This window comes from Mesocricetus auratus, unplaced genomic scaffold (genome assembly GCF_017639785.1).
Source record: "Mesocricetus auratus isolate SY011 unplaced genomic scaffold, BCM_Maur_2.0 Super-Scaffold_100013, whole genome shotgun sequence".
In the NCBI taxonomy this organism is placed as follows: domain Eukaryota; kingdom Metazoa; phylum Chordata; class Mammalia; order Rodentia; family Cricetidae; genus Mesocricetus; species Mesocricetus auratus.
Window position 1 is genome coordinate 23,353,607 of NW_024429196.1, and position 21,514 is coordinate 23,375,120.

The 21,514-nt window shown below is 40.4% G+C and overlaps 1 protein-coding gene across 3 annotated transcripts in view; it reads right to left on the minus strand.

The window, feature by feature from the left end:
- The window catches only part of Camk1d (calcium/calmodulin dependent protein kinase ID), a 414,097-nt gene that overhangs the window by 127,152 nt on the left and 265,431 nt on the right, over nt 1-21,514 (minus strand). For all 3 annotated transcript variants that reach the window (XM_040755520.1, XM_040755519.1, XM_040755522.1), the window contains exon 3: nt 16,252-16,326. In XM_040755520.1, coding sequence (XP_040611454.1) covers nt 16,252-16,326 — 75 coding nt within the window. The remainder of the gene's footprint in view (nt 1-16,251; nt 16,327-21,514) is intronic.

The following is a 21,514-nucleotide window of genomic DNA, read 5'->3' on the forward strand; positions in this document are numbered from 1 at the left end:
AGAGGGGTGGGAAGAAGGAAAGAAGGAAAGCTCGTTGCTAGGGAAACAAACTAATGGGCTGCAGTCACCATGCAGGTGACTATAATGGCCATAAACTCAGTTTCATCACAACCACAACCATAGGAAGCAGGAGCACAGGGACCACAGCCTCTTTCTAAGCTGCTGACAGGAACTTGGTGCTTCTGTCCCCTGAAGCATCAACAGCCTTCTAAAAAACTGTCAAGAGCAGAACTCATTACAGAGATGCTGGAAGAGAAAGCTGTACAGGTTTAGGAAATTAAAGGGATTTGAAGTTCTGGCAGGACCCGCCCCACCCCCTACTGTAAAGCTAAGAGCTCAGAAGGACTTCTCCTTCCACCCACGTACTGCAGGAACAAGTTAGCTGAATTAAGGTTCACAAACTCTACTGAGCTGTTATTCTTTAAATCATTTTCCTTCCCTGTTCGTCTTGCAGCAGCTAACCGGGGATTAATAATTAGTAATTAGCCTGCACTGATTCTCTTTCCAATGTTTAGTGTTTTGGATGAAGGCAGAGTTGTGTTTAGAGTCATACCTTCATGCCTACTAGAACTTGGTCCTTGGATTCTCAGGCAATACCATAAACCAATAAATTCACCAAGCCACCAGGAGAGGCTTCAGCTGGAGAAGAGACTGCAGAGTGAACTTGTCAAGTGCAGTGGTTTGTGCTGCCAATGACATTATGGGATCTTGTGAAACAAGATGAGAACAGTAACATGCCATGTACGCAGAGCCCGCATGAGGCTGGCTTCCCAGTCTCCACTCTTTGCTACTGTCACATCCATTTCTTGTGAGCAGGGATTATTGATTCTCAACTAATTTCAAAGTCGGAGACCTGCCTTTGCAGGTCAATCATCCATTCATTGCATGCATGACCTTCTGAGGCATGCCAATCAAGAAACAGAAACACTGTTCTTGGGCTCATACACTTCAATCCATTTGGGGAAGAACATGGGACCCCTTAGCAAGAAAGTACAATTTTTTGAAACCATAGCATTCAAGCATGGTTCCAAGAAAATTCCAGATATTGCAACCTTAAGGGCTGTTAAGCTCAACTTCCTTGGCATATATTTGTCTACAGAACTGAGGGAAATGGCCTTATATTTTTGGTCATAGGCTCTCAGGCTTATAATGTAACACATGGTGCTTCTTAGAATAAAGCCTACATCTTACCATTTAGATCTTTCTAAGCTGGAAACACACATATGCCACTGATTTTACTCAGTGATATTTTCATGAGATACTATAACATAGTTGGGATTTAGGAAACACTCAACCATCCATCAACCATTCCATGGCACCATGAAATTAAATGCTTATAAAAACACAGATTCTGCAGTCACATGTTAATCAACAGCATCGTTATTTATACCGCCAGTACAAAAGCCGAGAGAAGGCAGAGACACATTGATGACACCGTTTTGGGGGCACAGTACAATAAGCATGTGTTAAAAGGTACCTTGTCAAAACACAGAGTGAAATGTCTTTCTGAGCAGAGAATCAATAAATCCAAGAGAAAATGGCTCATATTCAATCAACATAAATTGCCCAGTGAGATAATTAAAGACCCAAGTCATTAAGGGCTCGGCATGAAGGCTGATATTAAAAATGAATCCATTCTGGAAATGTGCCACCTCAGGCCTCCTATTTACAGTGTGGCACAGCACATCAGGGGAACCACCTCTCTCCCTCCACACACCTTTGTGGAGGAAAATTTAGGTTCCGATTATGCCAGCAAGAGAAATTATTTTTGGTCAGAGTGATAATTGATTCTCGCTGCTGTGAGAATTACCAATGGTAGCAAAATAGCTACTATTGGAGACTAGTAGTGACAGATGTGGTCTGCTAGAGAGGAGCGAGCCTTCTTCAAGACCTGATAAGGGATTTGTACAATGAAACCATAGCATTCTGGGGCAGAAGCCCAAATGGAACTTTCTTACATTGCTGACTTTTCTGTCTTTATTGTAAGTGTCTGTTTGGTATAGGCACATGTGTGTGTACATGTATGCAGGCCCATGTGTACACATTTAGAGGCCTGAGGAGGATATCATGTGTCTATTATTCTTCACTGAACCTGAGGTCTGCACAGGATCTGCCTGTCTCCACCCCCCCTCAGCTTTTACAAAGGTGCATAGCAAGTACTATTTGACCACTGCGTTATCTCTTCAGCCCCATATCTTATTTAATAAGGTTTTGGAAAAAGTCCAAGGGCTAAAGAGATAACTCTGTCAGTAAAACACTCACCTTGCAAGAACAAGAACCTGACTTTAATCCCCAGAGCCCTTGTAAAAAGCAGGGCATGGAGGCAGAACCCTGGAAGCTTACAATTCAACTAGTTTAGCTTACTCAGTGAAGTTCCAGGCCAATGGGAGAGCCTGTCTTATCAAAAGGTGGAAGATATCTGAGGTTATCCCCTGAACTCTACATGTATGTGCAAGCATAAGTGTGCACTCTGTTGCACACATATGTGCATGCATATAAACATATAAATTCATGCACACACATCCATATATACACACATACACCAAAGTTACCATGTAAGAACTAAAGTAAGTTCTTGCCCAATTCCAAACATCCAACTATTATTCTGAGAATAGCAGTTTTCTATAAATTTCCCTAGTTCTTCTCGACCACAGAGGGCTATGCATGGACATGCAACTTCCTTTTAAAACACAAATTTGGAGTACAGCACATGCAGTGGCAAGCTGGGCACTTAGCATCATCCCATCCCAGCACACAAAGGTAATTATCCAGACACAACATTTTCAACTGCATATAAGACATAAATGACATAATAAAACCCAACATGTAAAAGACACTAACTTTTAGCTTTGCAACCAACTGCAGACATGCATGCCCTGTTGCACTTTTCAGTGCTGTGCTGCAAGGCTCAGGCCACTGGGACTCAACTTCAGAAAAATGGAGTTCTTCACGCGCATAGAGAATGGGTCAGCTCTCCGGGCACACACAGAGGGCAGCTGCCATTGTAAGACAACGGGACAAAATAAAATGTAGGCCAGGCAGAGCCCCACTAGCCCTGCTAAGCTCTGCAGAACTTCCTGCAGTCTTCGCTTCCATGACTGCTCACTCATCTGCTCTGAAAGCCAGAGTCAATCCATCTCAGCACCCTCCTGCCCTTCATCTGTCATGTCTTGGTTCCCAATCCACAGTGCCATCTACTCTCTGCCAAGCCCTGTGACAGAGAGCAGGGAGGGCAGTGAATCACCAGTGAGGCAGCCTGGGGTGGCTTTTCTGAATAAAAATATGCATAATTCAGTGACGGAAGAGCTATTCCTGGAAATTGATGATGAAGAACTAAGGCTCTCTATAAGGAGGCTGGTCCTTTGCTAACCACAGTGATCATCTCAAAAAAGCAGATGTTAGGCCAAACTCAACAGGGTTGTTATTAATAAGCCCCACAGAAATCCCAAAGGTGAGAGGGACAGTCACTTAGCACTGGGATCCATACAAGAGACTGGAACTCAGTCATGCCTTGTGTTCTCAAGTACTTGCAAAGTGCAAAGGCCACAGTTTAGCATGGCAGAGTTAGCAGAAACTATGATTTCAATCTTAACTCTGCAGGAGCTCTTGGAAAACTATTATGCAGATGGTGTCTCAGCTATTTTGTTCTCATTTCCATCCGGGATACTACATAGTCTACAGGGTATAGTCTCTCTCCATCACATGCATGCACACATTCACACACACACACACACACACACACACACACACACAGAGCTAAAAATTAAACAAAAGAACAACAGTAAAAGCAAAGAATAAAAAGTGGAGTATCAAAGGCTGTGTGTGTAACAGTATATACAGGCCTCATGTGATCCAAAAGCCAAACTTAAAAAAAAGAACAAAAACAACTTTATAACTATTTCAAACAAGTTAAATAATTTCTAACAAAGCATATTAAAGTAAAAGCATGTTAATTTCTTTATACAAATTATCTATCAGGAAATCACCTAAGCAGAAGAATTAATTCATCCTGGCAAAATTGACATGTTTTGATGACTTTAAATAAGTAACTGCTTCTACACCCATGTCTGAAGAATCTGTTTTCTCCAACACAAATTTATTACCTTTATGTATTTGTAATATTATCTGCAATATTTTCAAATTCACACTTTATGATTTCTGAGTTTCAAACTGTCCACACCTTGATTCTTGCCCATTGTCCATAATGTTTGTAATTTGAATCATACTTTCTCTGTGCTTGCTGCAGTGCCTTCTAGGCTCAGAGCAAATCCTGATAAAAGTGACCTTTTTTTTAAAGCCAATATAGGACAAGATGGCCTCAAATTCATGGCATTTCTCTTACTATGAGTGTGGTGGTTTGAGTAGGAATGGCCCCCATAGACTCAGGCGTTTGAATGCTTGACCCATAGGGAGTGGCACTATTAGGAGGTGTAGCTTTAGTGTGGCCTTCTTGGAAAAAGTATGTCACTGTGGGAGGGGACTTCAAGGTTTCAGATGCTCAAGCTAGGCCTAGTGTGGCATTCGCTTCCTGCTGTCTATTGATCCGGATGTAGAACTCTCAGCTCTGTCTCTAGCACCATGTCTGCTTGCATGCTGCCAGGCTTCCCGCTGTGACAATAACTAAACCCCTGAACTGTAAACCAGCCCCAGTTAAATGCTTCCTTTATAAGAGTTGCCGTGGTCATGGTGTCGCTTCACAGCAATAAAACCCCAACTAAGACAATGAGTTTGGGAGTGCTGGTATTATGGGCATATGTCAGCATACCCAAGTTCTAATTTATAAATTTTCAACTAAAATATATAAATAATTAATCCCAGATGTTTTTGTAGGTACTGCTGTTGTGTGTGTGTGTGTGTGTGTGTGTGTGTGTGTGTGTGTGTGTGTGTACAGCTGTGCGTGTGAATGGAGGTCAGAGGACAGTCCCTGGTGTTATTCCTCAGGCACTATACACTTTTTTTAAAAAACAGGCTATCTCACTGGCCTGGAGTAGGTGAAGCAGACTGTCCATCAAGTCTCAGAGACCTATCTTTTCAGCACCGAGATAACAAGGGGGGCACCATGCCTAGTTTTCTGGGTAGGTCACACTCAGGGTAAGCCCTTTACCCATTCAGTCATCTCCTCAGCAGGGTACTAGCATTGGCCACTTTCTTGGACACTTTAAAAAAGACAAACCTTGTAAAATAAACTGTTTCTATTAGCAATTTTCTTAAACTCTCTCAGAGTTGGATGCTATAATGTAATCATATTCTCCATCTTTTCTCATTGCTAGACAGATATAAAATTATCCACTAAAAAATAGAAATCTACCAAGATATTTTCCACAGACCAAGCTATTCCAGAGTACAATTATAGATTTTAGAAAACTCACACACAGTATTTGAGCTCTTATCATTTAATTTGTTCCATTTCTTTTATAGGGATGTATTTTAAGATTTAGTTCCAACCAGTGACTGCAGTTGACTACTCACGTAAAATGCTACTAGTGAGGTCAATTAATATAACAGAATAATTAAGAGTTTCAAACTATGGGGCTGGAGAGATAGCTCAGCAATAAAGAGCATTGGCTGCTCTTCCAGAGGATCCAAATTTGATCCCCAGCATCCATATGACTGCTTTCTCACATCTGTAATTTAACTCCCAGGGGATCTACCACCCCCTTCTGGCCTCTAAAGGCAATGCATACACATACATGTAGGCAAAACACTTGCACACTTAAGATAAATTCTAAAAACAAATTCCAACTGTTTTATTAAGCAGTGCAACCACAATGTTGGGATTTGGTTATAAGGAGGTCTGACACCAGTTGAATGAACAGATTCCTCTGTCTTAGAGCAGGAAGCTTACAAAGGGCAGCGGATGGTTAGGGGAAATGGAACCAAACAGGAGAAGAGCCTAACATGGAGCAGGAAAGGAGGTCAGAGCCATGGGGGTTGAGTCTAACTCTCACTATGCCAGTTTCTCCACAGGACCCTAGCAGCTCAGTTGCAGAGAATATAGGCAGAGCACTGATGTGGGATTCTGCATTTGCAAGGTAGATGTCTCAGGCCGAGAAGGAAAGATACTATCCGGAGAGTAACCATAGGGAGGTACAGGGGTACCTGCTCTGAAAGGTGTTAGGCTAGATAAGAAGACTATGGACAGAGGTAAGAGTGCCATTTTCACACCATTCTTAATAACCTCAAAGAATAAACATCAAAAAAGGCAACTGGGAAGCTGCCATTTAGGCCGAAGGCAGACATGGAGAGGTGGAGAATTATAGAGTTAGAAATGGATCATGAGACTGTATTACTTCATGCGGAGTCATAAAGTCATAATACGGTTGGCCCCATGGAAGACAGCTAAGAGTGAAGGAAAATTTGTTAAGTAAAGCAAGTCAGGCACAGAAAGATTGAAAACTGTATGCTCTCATTTACACATAGAAGCTTAAGAAGTTGAAATCATACAAGTAGAGAGTATAATGGTGCTTACCAGAGGCAGGGAAGGATAGCAAGGGAAGGAGAGGATGGTTAAGGATATTGGGGAGCTACTGCATAGGAGAAATAACATCTAGCCAAGGTGGACAAAAGTAACTATAAACTTCAAAATAGCAACTAGGCTGGATTTTGAATGTTCTGAAAACATAGAAGTAATAGATGTTTCAGGTTGTGGATTTTCAGTAACCTTAATACAACCATTATATTTTATACATGTATTGAGATAACTCACACCATGCCCCACAAATATGTACAGCTACTGCCAATTAGAATTTTCAATAACTAAATCCAACTATTGGGAAAAGGGAAACAGACTCCTTGTCCAAGAGCAGGTAGAAAAGATTTCCCCTTCTTTTCATGTGGTTTTATTGCTATTTGATGGCATGTCCCTTTTGTAATATTTACTTGAGTGGTCCTGTTGTTCATACCTGGGGTGCCAATTTACATGGGTATATTGGAGGTTGTGGTGGTTTGAAGGAGAATTGTCCCCCATGGGCTCATATATCCGAATACTTGGTCCCCAGTAGGTGGCACTGTTTGAGGAGTAAAGGAACTTTTTAGAGGTGGAGACATGCTGGAGAAAGTATGTCACTGGAGGCTGGCTTTAAGATTTTAGATCCTGGCTCTGTTTCCTGTCTGTCTGACTGTCTGTCTGTCTGTCTCTTTTGACACAAGCCCCAATGTCATATCTAAGTTCACATAGGAATCAGAAATTTAAAGTTTAGAATGATTAAGAGTTTTCAGATGACAAAAGAAAAGTATTAAAATTCAGGTTGGGGTCGGGTCCTGGTTTGCTGCAGGATCACAGGGGTGGGACAGGCCTGGTCCTGTGGCACCGTTTCACCTCTTACAGGTCTACACCAAAATGTTCGCATGCCGTTTCACACTAACTACCCATTCACCTTCAAGCATGCTTTACTCTCCCTTACAATTTTCCTCAAAAGACTTAGTAGTACCTTGTGTATACTCAATTACATACTAAGCTGTTTGACTATGTTTCTTTCTCCTCCCACTATATAAGCTTCATAAGCATAGAGTGTTTATTCATTGTTATAGGTCCCCAGCTAATAAACCAGACATGCTATGGGGCTCCATAAACACTTCTTGAGTGAGTGAGTGAGTGAGTGAGTGAGTGAGTGAGTGAGTGAGTGAGTGAGTGAGTGAGATAATGTGTAATGATAGCAGATGAAGGTTACAGAATTTCAGGGAAAAGACAATTGCTCTAAGACCAGGTCTCGGAGATCATACAATCTAGAGGGGGTGATTACAGTACAATTACTCTCCCTGATGATGGTACAATTCTATAATTGCAAGGATTGCCTAACACAGTGGACGACTTCCATGAACAGTGACAAGGTGGGCAGATGGAGGTGCTGGGGTGCAGAGGAGGACTGCATGATAGACACAGAACGTTAAGAAGCCTGTGTGGTACGGTGACACATTCAGGGTGCTGGGATGCACAGGGAAAGGGGAGGGCTTACAAGCCTGAGCCATGTAGAAGCTTTTTAGAAACTGGAACGCTAGGAGAAAAAGCCCTCAGTAGGAATCTATACATTGAATCTGCACAGCACGGGGATGCTGGCTGTGCAAGAGCAGAGGTCTGCTCCTTTGATTAAACTGTCACATAGACTGGCAGTCCCGGAGAATCGTAGACTAGAATGTCTAATCTAATACACTCTGAAATTTATCATGGTGCAGGTGCTCTTTGTGTAAGCTCCAAGTTTTCAATCTGCAAGGGAACTGAAAACAACCACCTCAGCAGCGATTCTCTCTATATTTTGGTATTTTAACAAGTCTGAGCCTGCTGACTTTCAGTTATTACATGAATGCTTAAATGAAAGAAATTATCCGTGCAATCTGTAAGTAAATAAATGAATGAAATCTATGCTTTATACTCAAAGCTCATTTCTTCTTCTTGTGCACTTTAATGGCTTCTCAAAAGTGAGTACTGGTGGCCAGATGATACTTTTAGAAAATTTTATAGTGGCTTCTATAATGGTAAGATTTTTATCTGGGGCTGGGGAATTGCAGCTTGCTGGTAAAGCATTTCCCCAGTGCAAGGCCATGGGTGTGATCTTCAGCGCACATCCCCCCAGAAGAGTTATGGTAATTTAAAGCTGTGCATAATTCAATATCTCATTACTTTGTAGTTAAAGACATTTGTCATGCAGATTGGGTTAACTGGGGGATATAGTGTCTTTAAAATACCATAAAGTGTATTTAAAGTAAAAAATAGCTTATGGTATGATCACAAAAAGTTAAAAAAAAAACCTGCTACAAGAGACAAATGACAGTATATATCTCAAAGGGGTTAATTCAGCACAAAATAAACACACCAGGAGTGAACACTGGAATTCTTAAATACGTGAAATAAGCATTTGTGGAACCTAACGGAGTTAGTTTAACAGTAAGAGTTAGCTCAACAACAGGAGCCTTCAACAACACTCTTTCAATAAAAGATAGAAAAAAGCCAACAAAATATCACAAAACAAATGCAGGACCTGCCTGCCCACTGTAGACCAACACAACCTGACAGATAATATGAGCTCCAGGCCAGCCAGCAACAGCAGAAGCACTCTTCTCTCAAGATGGAATGGGATTTCTCCAGAGTAAGCCATAGGTAGGCCACAAAACAAGTGTTAGTAAATTTTAAAATGATTGAAATCCTGGCTCACAAGCGATGGGAACTAGAAATCAACAGCAGAAGTAAAACTAGAAAATTCACAAACACAGAAACTAGACAGAATACTCTTAAACAGCTGGTGGACCACAGAAGAAATCATGAGGAAAACTGAGAGGCAATTTTAAATGAAAACACAACTACCAAAGTGTATGGCACAGAGCAAAAACCATGTAAGATGTTAAGGCTGGAGAGATGGTTCAGCAGCTAAAACTATTTGCTACTCTGGCAGGAGACGGGAGTTTGTGTCCCAGCACCCACTTGGGGTGACTCACAGCTGCCTTTAATTCCATTTCCAAGGATCCAAAGCTCTCTTCTGGCCTCTACAGGGCACCACATGAGACACACACACACACACACACACACACATACGCATGCACGTAAGAAACAATTTTAAAGAATCTCCTTTAAAAGATGTTTGTAGGGCTTAGTGATACAGCTCAATGGTAGAATTCTTAGCAAGACCGAGGTCTTAGGTTCATTCAGCCCAAAGTCCTGGAAATAAAAACATTTATAGTTGTAAATTTGTGAATTTAAAAAGATGAAAGAAAGCATGACTGTGTCCCAGTAATTTCATACAGTTGAATCTAATAATACTTGTTCAAGGTTTTTGACTTTGCTACTCTCTAAGCCTTTCTAGTACAGCAGTATTTCTTCAACAGTTACCCTAGTGGGTGATAGGTGAGCAGCAGTAGCCAGAAGTAGCAAGTTGGCATCTACCAGAGTCTCCAGGTTATTGACCCATCAAGCCAGCCAAGTTGAACTCCAAAGGACAAAACTCCTCAAAGATGAAACCCTATAGGCAGAGACCTTCACAGGTTCAACTTCATACAGACTCACCCCCTACACAGGCTCAACCCTTCACAGGTTCAACTCTGTGCAGGCTCAGTCACTCACAGACCAGACTTTGCCCTCCCTCTGGCTCCTCAATAATGCCTCTGCCCGAGCTAGACCTTCTACTAGGAGCATAAGCCACCTCCCTCAGCCCTACATCTGTCTGCCTAAATCATAATCACCTTCCATGAGGGTACCTCCTCTCAGAGCACATCCTGAAAGAAAGTAGTCACGGTGAATTATCACCCTCTACAAAGAGAGCTGCTACAGAGGATCATCTATGTCTTATGCCATAAAACCTAACTACCCTCCTAATATTGAGCAGAAACTATAGGCCTACCGAGTCCTTAATTAACTGTCTGTGGTGGATGAAGATAAAATTTCAGTAATTCATATGTAAATATACTAAGGTATTATATTCAGAAATACATTTTTCCTTCACTATTATGCTTGGCTCCTTTTCTCTATTGAGAATGATAATTTGTGTTCTAATTAAAAGTGTTTTTGGAAACACAGTGTATAATTTATGAATACAATATCCCCATGAAAGCTAACATTGGTGACCCTACCCCACAAACAGGTAACTGTTCAAACAGCTTCATATACAAGTCAACACAGTAGATAAAACACATTTCCTCTTGGAAACTGCATATATTTTCATGTCCTGGGCTACCTGGGAACCAAATGAATATTCTTCAAAGAGTATGTGTTTAGTTCTTAGGTTTTAAATCTCAGTAGGTATCTGGTTATATTATACATCGTGGAATGAAATAAATATTTGCATCTCACCTAGAATAAGCATAACAAACTAAATCACCATATTGACAAAAATCATTCATCCATCCATAGTCTTTCTTTCTTAATTATATAAGGGAAAAGCACAGAGCAATTGTGAAAGGAATGAGATTTTTCAGGTAAATCCCTATGTTTTTTACAATATTTACTGAATCATAATTAATAAGGCTATCTATGTAAACTGAATTATTCACATTAGTAGTACCTATAAGTTATTTTGATTAGAAAATATTATTGGAACATTATACTACACTGGTCAAGGGTACATGTTGGGTTACTTACTGCCTTAACCAAATGATTTAATATCTCTAGTTAGTTTCTCCATGAAAATTATAATATACAACTTCCAAAGTTTGTTGTAAAGATTAAGAAAAATATATTTGATTGCCATTCCATTTCTATGTGATATTAATTTAAAAAGTATGTCTTTTAACGACTTGTTTCATTTTAATTATGTGTTTGGAAGAAGGGGCTGTCATTTGCTAAGATTGAGACAGATACCAGGATAAACAGATTTTATGGAAATTGTGAATGGAACTTATCATGCAGCAAAGTGGAACTGCTAAGTAGTTCTAGGCTGCAGAGAGAGACTCAGGAGTTACCCATGTATGAAACCTAAAACCTTATTAGAAAGATGGCAAAGCACAATAGCAATATTATCTATTTATTTTTTCTATAAAAGTACTTCTAATATATTCTTTTGTTTGTTTAGGTGTATGCCTAAGTATGCAAGTTTGTACATGTGTATATGAGTGTGTGTGTGTGTGTGTGTGTGTGTGTGTGTGTGTGTGTGTGTGTGTGTGTGTGTGCATGCCATGATATGCATGTGTCAAGGAAAGAGAAAAATCTCTGGTGTTGAGTCTTGCCTTCCACTTCAAGGCAGGTATATACCAGGTTATCTGAGCTACAAGAATGCCCCTGTCTCCATCTCTCATCTTGCAGTAGGATCACTGGAATTATAGATGTTTGCTGTTGTATCTAGCCTTAGTTAGGTTCAGAGACTATGAACACAGGTCCTCATGCATGTGTGGTATACACTTTGCCCCAAGAACTATCTTTGCAGCCCTTTAAATATATACTTTATTGTATCCACTTGCAGTTTATTCAACCCACTATAGAAATGAAAGGGAAAAGGTGAGTGGGGTGGCTTTCCAAATACAGGATTGATAGTCTACAAGCACAGACAGATCAGAAATAAGCTGATTTCTCATCTATAAATTATATCAGTGTGGTCTCAGTCTCTTACTGTCTACAGAAGACTGTCCCCCAAAATAGCATTCTGTAAAAAAATGTGTTTTCCAAAATGCAAATAAAATGTACATAAACATGCCCTAAACAACCAATCTTTCCTACAGCAGTACAGGACAAATATACCCCACCCTCAGAATTGAGATAGCCATTAGAAAAGCAATAGCATCAGCATGCTGAAGAGCCTTGGTGCTGAGGGTAACGTTTCCTAGGAAACTAAAGCCCTCCCAGGCACAAATACTGTGAAATTCAGTACACCAAATGTTGTATTTTAAATTCTACATATTTAGAAATCAAGGATTTTTCAAGTGAGTCAAAAATGAAAGCAAATACAAACAAGCAAACAAAACCCAAATAAATAAAACCACTTTTGACTGATCCAGACCCCAAAGCTTACATACATCAAACTTCAGGAGTAAAGTACTACCAGGTCTTGGCAAGTAAAACCCAATACAATGACAAATCATGCAGCCTGCAAAATCCCAAAGCAGCCAGGCGGTGGTGGCGCACGCCTTTAATCCCAGCACTCGGGAGGCAGAGGCAGGCGGATCTCTGTGAGTTCGAGGCCGGGCTGGACCGATAGCCTCCGAAACAATACAGAGAAACCCTGTCTCGTAAAAACCAAAAAAAAAAAAAAAAAAATTCCCAAAGCAAGCCAAAGTCTTTCCAATAATACTGTATTCTGATACCTCAAGGGGTTTCTGTCATTGCTTTTTCTTCTCTTTTTTGTCATTACTTTAAAAAACATTTAATTTAGATCATAGAAGAGAGGAAAGATCAGAGCTGTTATATATGAATTCCCAACACATATGACAAGAGCCATTTCAAAGACATACAATATTACCTTATGTATCCATGGTAAGTAAAACTAAATTATTAAAATTTTGCTACATAGAATTCTTCTGGAAATTAACAAGAGTTGGTACAGAAAACACAAAACAAAACATAAAACAACTACTTGAACTACCACGGGAATCACTTATAAAAGTTCATTGTATTTTAACCCACTATCAAGCAACTAGAAAAATGAAATAACATCCAGTTACAACAGGATCAATAAAATGAAATATTTCAGATTAAACCGAGCAAAGGCATTAAAGGCCCACATGCTAAAAACTGTAAAATATAGACTAAGTTTAATAAAAGACCTAAATAGAGAAACAAGTTGTGTTTATAAATTAAAGTTCAAAGTTACCAACTGTTCTCAAATTTCTACTTAGATTCCATGCAATTACGAACAACACTTCAACAAACAAGTCTCAAAATCTGATCTAAAAATTTATATAAACAATCTGTTTTAAGAATGCCAAAGATATTTTAGAAAATAATAAATGATAAAAGGGCATTGGAATGTAATATAGGAGTAAAATGCACCTAGTTCTAAGATGTACTTTTGAGCTGTGGTATTGTACAGTATTGATCCAAGGACAGATACATAGAACAGAATAATGAGTACAAAAATACCATCAAGCAATATTTTAACTAAAACAGCAATCGTGTGTGTGTGTGTGTGTGTGTGTGTGTTTTGCATGTACCATACATAGCACACTTGTAGAGTTGAGAAAACAACTTGTCAGGTTGCTTCTCTCTTTCCACCATGTGTAACCCAAGGATTGAACTCAGGTTGTCAGGCTTGGCAGCAAGCTCTTTACCTGCTGAGCCATCTTGCTGGCTCAGGCAGTTGATTTTTGACATAGCTATGAAAGGTACTGAGGATAGGCTACCCCTATCAGTGAATTAAGCCAGGCACAAATGAGTGCATACTATGTTACTCTGTTTCTATATTTTAGAATCAATTAAAAAAATCTCTCGTGGAAGTTAAATCATTGACTGTACCATGAGTTAGTGAAGAAGGGGTTGAAAAGGATACAAGGAATCTTTTTGGGAGGACCAGAAACGGTGTTATGTTCATCCCTGAGACAACCAGTTCAATTAAATGATATATATCCTGTGTGACTTACATTTCATCAAAATTGACTCCTGAAAGAGTAAAGAAAACCACAGAAACATGAATGGTACAAGTTAACATGTTGTATTTGGCATATCCAATGCTTCTAAACTGCTTAACCATGCAGATACATAGCTTTGTTCTTTAGGTAATTCAACCATCCATCACGTTTAGATCAGGATTTTGCACTGGCTTTACCTAACAAATCGACCCAGCACTACTGCAAAAGGTTAGTTGGTTCCTGCCTAATTCCTCCCTGAGATACTAAGAATTCTCCATAATTGTGGTTCATGGTAATGAAGCTCTCTCTAGCAGCCACCAAGAGAAGATGTTTCTCAACTGACAAGCACAGAGTGGGATTGGGATATGTGTGTATCAACCACAGGCTCTCCAGGCTTTGGTCTAAGATTGGTTCTGTTCAAGGCACTTGACTGTCCTTGGGCCAATTCCTCTTTATATATACTTCTTCTGGTGAGCACATGACCAAGCCATTTAAAGAAGCAAAACTGAGGCCTATTTGGACTCCATCTCATTAAAATCCTAAGAGCATCGGCAGAGACATCCTGATGAAATGATACATATGTCCACAAAGAAACCTACACATACAGAGGACCTGTTCTTCATGATCATTTCCCACACATTCCCCAGCTCTAAAGTAAACATTGCCATCTTCTTACAGAAACCGGTCCTCAGGGAGGCTGGTCATTTGCCCCAATTCTCTTAGCTGGTCAGTGGCACAGCTGAGATTTCCATCTCTGTGGTACTTAAAGTGATATGTGGTATATTTTTATACACACAAACCTGCAGTAAATAAATGCAAAGACCTTGGAGCTTTACTGTAGTACTGGTCATTTTGCACTACCAACAACAACAAAAAAAGCCATACAGTTCAATACACAGATGACATTTTATGGGGCTTTTGCTCATCCTCCAAATGTTACATTCTTCCTACTAGGCAATCAATATTTGAAAATGATTCATTTATATCTCCAAAGAAGAGACACTATACAAACCAAGTCAGAAGAGTTTTTAGCAACTATCTCTAAATCTGGGGAGAGTTATTATTGGTTAGGAAAGAAAAACAGAAATGTGCAATTATACAGCTAACAAAAGAGAGGAGAAATAAGAAATATTCCTGTGTAACTGGGCAGTTCACACTAAACTAGGCAATAAAACAGCTGCTTAGACTGACTTAACTGTCTATGTCAAAGAAAATCAGACATGCTTCCAACTGGGATATTTCCAAATTATTTATCCAAAATACTATCACCCATGAAAATACTTTAAAAGTAATGAAATAGTAAAGAGATGAACTGATGGGCATTCCTTTGTATCAAAATAATCTCTAGGAGATAACGTTATACAAATGTCCGTAGGAAGAGAAAACATGAAAAACCATCCATTAGCATAACCTACCTACGAATTCTTCTGCACAAATTTGGCAAGCAGAAATCTGAGCCTCATTAATACATAATCAAATTCACTTCAATAACAATCCTCTCTGTCACAGGATTCAATAATGTGATGTCCCAGCATCTACTTATACAGGTCATGGAGATGGCCTAACATTCTGGGAGATTTCTAATATTTAATTCTAGCAAATACAGAACAGGATGATGCTGACAATGACATGCTTAAACCAAAGTACTTATGCAGTGAGAAAGATAATTTCACCTTAAATTAAAAAAATACGTTTATAAGTCATCTCTAGCTGATATTCTCACTTCCTCCCTGCCTTGGAAATCTTAGGTGTCTGTGGATTACAGGGACAACCTAATGGAGGTGGCAATGTCACCATCTGACTCCAGTAACACTTCCTTTTTGTGTGTGTGTCATGAATCCCCAGTTCAGTCACAAGTGAATGTTACTATCCACCAGACAGAGAGAGGGGAAGGGATGGAGTACACAGCTGCCATCTGCTTGCCTCCCCCAGCATCCCTGAGAATGAAATGGGGTGGGAGTCTCTCCTAGAGATGACAGCAGAGTGTTCCTCAGACTTGGCCCATGGGAGTGTCTTTAGGCAACATTTGGCCCTGGCACATGAGACAGTCATGGAGGCAAAGTGTAGTAGCATGGAGCCCAACTGTGAGATTCAGCAGCCACAGGATGGGTCTGCTGGGGTCTGAAGATGCCTGTGTGCCCTGCATGGGGTGATCTTTGCTTTCCAGTGCTCTACAGACTGTCATTTCTCATCACCTCACGCGACCCACAGCATCCGTTTGTTAGGTTCTGGTGCTCACACCCCTCAGCACTCATCACACAAGGTACTCACAGCTGCATGACCAAATACAGGTGATTCGGACTTTCGTAAATGTCTTCCAGGGCAACAATGTTTTCATGCTTAATCCTAAAAGTGAAAAAGAAAGCATACACACAATGGTAAGGGCAATTATACTTGAAAAAGGGTCATGGCAGGGAAAAAAGGGACATGACAGAATCCCAATTCCTTAACAAGACATTGAAGACCCTCCAGCCCATGTTCCAAACTTATTTCTCAACGTATTACTCCCTCAATCCCTTCTCTTCATCATTCCTAAGGCCTTAGAAGACCACAGCTAGTAACACTGGATTGAATGCTGGTGCTGAACATGTGTGCCGTGCATTAAATCTCTCAATACTGTATTTTCTCACAGAGCTGTACGTCAAATGACTGAACATCCTGGGTAGTGCAGGGAAAAGGGACCAGTCAAAGAAACACACCCTGAGCAGAGCCAAAGAAACACACTTTGGCCCTGCAACCAGAACTAAAGAAATGTACCCTGACCCTGAAACCAGTGCCAAAGAAACACACTTTGTCCCTGGAATCAGAGTCAGTGAAAGAAATACACTATGGCCCAAAAATTGGAGCCAAAAGCCTAAAAAGGACCAGAGAAAGAAACTCACTTTGGCCCTGAAACCAGAGCCAAATCTGACCCTAACCCTGTGCAGAAAACTAACCAATCCTGGAGCAGGAGCTCTAGCCAATCTGAGCTCAGCACTGAAATCTGACCAATCCCCACCCCGGAAGCCCTATATAAACCCTGTGTCTGTTCAACTTGTGGCTGTTCACACTATCTGGCTGTCCTCTGTCACTCTGGCAGAGGGCAGTCACTCTCCTGGATTCTTCCCTCCCAATAAACCCCTTTGATGAGCTTTGGGGGACGACCTTCTTTTGCAGAGATGGTGGAGCAGAAGCGACCCTGGGCAGAGCAGAGCAAGCAGACAGAGCAGAGCCATCAGGGCTGTAACACTTTTGCAGGGGAAACCTTCCCCTGGCAGACAGCTGATACACTGGGAAGCCTTTCCCTGAGGCAAGGATGTAAGCTACTAACCTTACTGCAGCCTGTGGTAGTCCTTGGCTCCCTAGCTCCAGGATACCTTTCCATCTGAGCTGTGTAACACTCAGTATTTTGTGGCTCCCGAGCTCCAGGATACCTGTCCCATCCTGGTCCGCCTGAAATATCTACAGATAGCACAAAACTTCTTTCTGCTGTCTGGAATGCAGGGACTGCATTCCAGTCTAAAGAGCCATCCACTTGTGGGCCCATCCCTCCTGGCAGCCAGTATACCTCAGGGAACAGTTTCACAGTCATGTTCATGAATCCAGTATAGGCAAAGGAAAACCAGCCTGACCACCTCAATGGAGTTCACATTAATCTCACCAGCAAATTCCGTTTCCCAAGTGAACTAACGAGGAAAGCTAATGTCTTCTCAAATTGCAAAAACAATACATGTTCAAATCATCTCTCTCTGGGTAGTCAGCTTTCTTGTTTCCGCTTTCTCCTGATATCCCCTGGCATTAGTGAATTATAAGGATAAGCTCATGACCAAGAATGATCAAAATAAATTCTCAACAGGCAACCCTTGAATCTTCTAGGAGTTTGGCACAAATGCAAATTCTCAGACTCTGACTGGATAATACAAAACCAGGGAAGAGCCCAGAAATCCATATTTTAAGACCCCCCCCAACAATGTGTATACAAAAAAAGATACGAGAGACAATGGGATTAGATTAGTAACTTTCAAACAGTGCATAAATATGTCCCCTGGGGATCTGGTGACAAGGTAGATTTTGATCTAGTGGGTCCAGGGTAGGGACTTAGCATCTATATTTCTCACGAAGATGCCATTGCTCCTGGTTAAGGACCACACAGAGCATCAAAGTCTCCAATAAAGGCAGCCCAAGAAGGAAATAGATTCATTCTAGCTGTTAGAGCTATCCACAAAGAGCAGTTTCTGCTCAGAATGTCAAGCTCGATATTTATTTAATGCATATGAGGGAAGAACCATTTCATTCCTCAATGAGCTAATTAGCTCTTACCACCAGCCTTTTGCTGACACCCTGATGAACCGTTTAAAGACAAGATGGAACATGCAGACTCTTGTGAGCCCCTTGAAAGCAGATTCGCACGACTCATTGGTTTCCCCTCTCATGCCTGTAACAGACCTGTTTAATAAATATTTGCTTAATGAAGAGATGGGTGATGTTTAAAGGTCATTGCCACCAAACAACAAGAAACAACATTCCATATGCAGTTTATGAAAATGGAAGGATTGTTTCCCCAAGTATCAGATGGCTTCCTCTGCAAAAAGAAAACTAAAGGGTGCAATGAAAAAGAGGGTTCTTTTGATTAGAGCTGGAAAAATTAGCAAAGAGTGGCAATGCTCTGCTTTTATTTCTACAGCTCTTAATAGTTAGTGTGGTGGTTTGTGGGAGCTAAAATCATTACACTAAATTCATATTTCACAGGCCTCCCATGCAAGGCGCCTACTTATCTGACAGTAATAGTCACTGTACAAGTGAAGCAAAATAGTATCAGCAATGAATTATACCACTACATCAAATAAATCATGCTACCAAAGAAACAACCAGAGCTTAAATGGGGACTGCCAAGATCTTAGATATTTGTGGAATTGTCATCATTAGCTATAAATGAGGGAATATGATCAAAGTGTGTATTGTGTGCATTTTTTTCCTTCACAAGAGCATACATATTTTCACTTTGTTGCATTAGTTTGGGCTGTCGGGGCCTAGATTTATAGGAAATTAAGATGATTGGGACCACATGGAGGGTTGCTAAAGAGAATAATGCAATCATATTTACCTCCAAACTCTACAAAATAACACACACTTTAAAACGTATAAATATATTCCAGATATTGCTATTCATGTGGAGTGTAAGTGTCCCTGGGACTCTTATGTTTTGATGTGCTGAATCTTATCACACTTGGTCTTAGAAATTGACACCTATGGTCCTGGCAATCTTTGGAAGTTGAACCAAGAAGGCTGTTTGGGCCCAAAATTCAGTCATTCAACTATTAATAACTCTGTCACTGTACACAAAGATTCAACTGTGTACAAAGCATTAGCCTAGCCCAAAAGACAGGCTATAATAAAGGCCATAACTGCATAACTTGGGTGTGTAGGACAGAGAAACTGTTATGTCTTAATTGAGTGCTGACAGGAAATTAATTTTTGTATCCATTGGAGCACTCCAGAGAGGAACCACAGATGGTAGGGATAAACCAAAATGAAAATGGCTGGGAAGATATTATTTTATGAACTCTCCCTCTTGACTAGTGTTTCAATGAGACAAGCAATGGAGCAAATTGTCCCTCACTGGGTTTCTGTGACAAATTCCGGGGGGAAAAGGTTTTGTCTTCAAAAAGCTTGTCTCAATGGAGCAAACCACGAACAATTGGGCATTAAATACCAAACTTAGAATTGTATTTAAGGTTACAGAAAGCTAGGTCCTGTGTGAGACAGAAATATGGCAAAGATCTCAAGAAAGTGGTGGGGCTGAGTTGTGATAGCTAATGCTTAAATCAGCATACTTGAGTGATTTCAAATAAATCCTAAAATGGCCTCTTCAATATCTCTTAAGAAAAGTGATTTAATTAACTTGGAGCTGTGAGAATGTGGTAAAAAAAAAAACATTCTGGTCTCCTACATCTGCTTTTAATCACTTACTCCCCGTCTAGATTCCTTATGATAAAGACAGACTAAACTTGCCAGTTTCAAATTTATAGGTTAGCTTTACAAGACACCAGACAAAAATCCATCTATTTCTGAGGCAAGGGCAGGGTCTGTGCCACAAATGCCAACCACAATGGAGTCCCTTCTTTCCCTTATTCATTCAAAAGGTATCCGCTGGCAGCCAACCACATGCCAGGCACAGTCACTGGCATTAGGAATTTAGTGGTGGACAAGACAATGAGGATGTCTCACCCCCAGAGAGCGCACATAGGATACAGACTCCCGGAGATTCTGACATTCACAAAATTTAGCAATCATGTCATTAATCACCACTTTTGGGAGCAATAGAGATTAAACCTACAGTGTCTTCCTGAAGACTGGTGTTCATAATGTCTCATTCTAGTTTTTTCTGGTTGTCGTTGATCCATCTTCTATCAACTATCTTCCAGTACAGTTGCTATGTCTCTTACCACTCTACTGGAATTCATTTGACCAGACTGTTTTTCAAGCAAAAGTAATGACCCAGGGCATTGGAAGGGAGATGGAGTGGGATGGGGGGGGTTGGGAGGAATGGGGGTCTGGTGGAGGAGGGGAGGGAAAGGGAACTGAGAGTAATGTGTATAAAAAGTTACATAAATAGATAAATAATTCAACAAAAAAAAGAGCAGGGCATTAAGTAATAGGGAAACTGTTACTCAACAGGAGTTAGACATTATGCATATGCAAATAATGGTAGCATAAGGTTCTTATTTTCATCAGCTGAGTAAGATTTCACACATAAGAAGGTAAGTTCTATGTAGGTAGGGAAGTTTAATGATTTCAGTCACCACTGTCTCCCTTGTGCCAAAGAAGGGTGTGACACAGAATATATTTAATAGATATTTGCTGAATGAATGGATGGATGAATGAATGAGTGAGTGAATGAAAATAAGCTCAGAGTCCATTAAGTCTACTCATTTTTACTCGCATTTTTACCAAATCAGGTTTCCTTTCTTACCCAGGCTTGGTCTTTTGAAGTTAAAGCTTTTACCTTTCACTTTGATGTTGCCATAGTTTGTGCTCCTCTAGGGATTGAACCCAGTATATTGAGCATGGTAGGCAATCGTTTTACCACTGAGCAATATCTCTACCCTTAAACTCTGTTGAATTAAGTATTTTGAGAATCCATGCAGCTCTTTAGACAATCATGGTATTCTAAATGTTGACCCACTCATCTGTTCTATTTATTGCTCTTCCCAGTGCTTGGGCCATTTGCTTTTTTGGTATGTACCTAGCAACACTCCTTTTGAAATTCCTACTTAAAACTTTAAACAGAAAAGTTGTGGAATCGCGGGACTCCCCACCAAGATAACTGACATTGATCAACTGACTTTGATTGCCATTTAATTGAAAACTCCAGTATAGCATAGTTTGAGCCCATAGTTTGCCACTTACTCAAGAAACAATCCAAAACTTGGCTCAAATGACATTTCTCTGCATGCTATATTCCATGCAAGAGAAATGGGGTGTCTGGGAAGATTTGTTCTTAGCAAACCCACGATTGCTCCTAGCAACCACTACAGTCTTTACTAAGCGATCA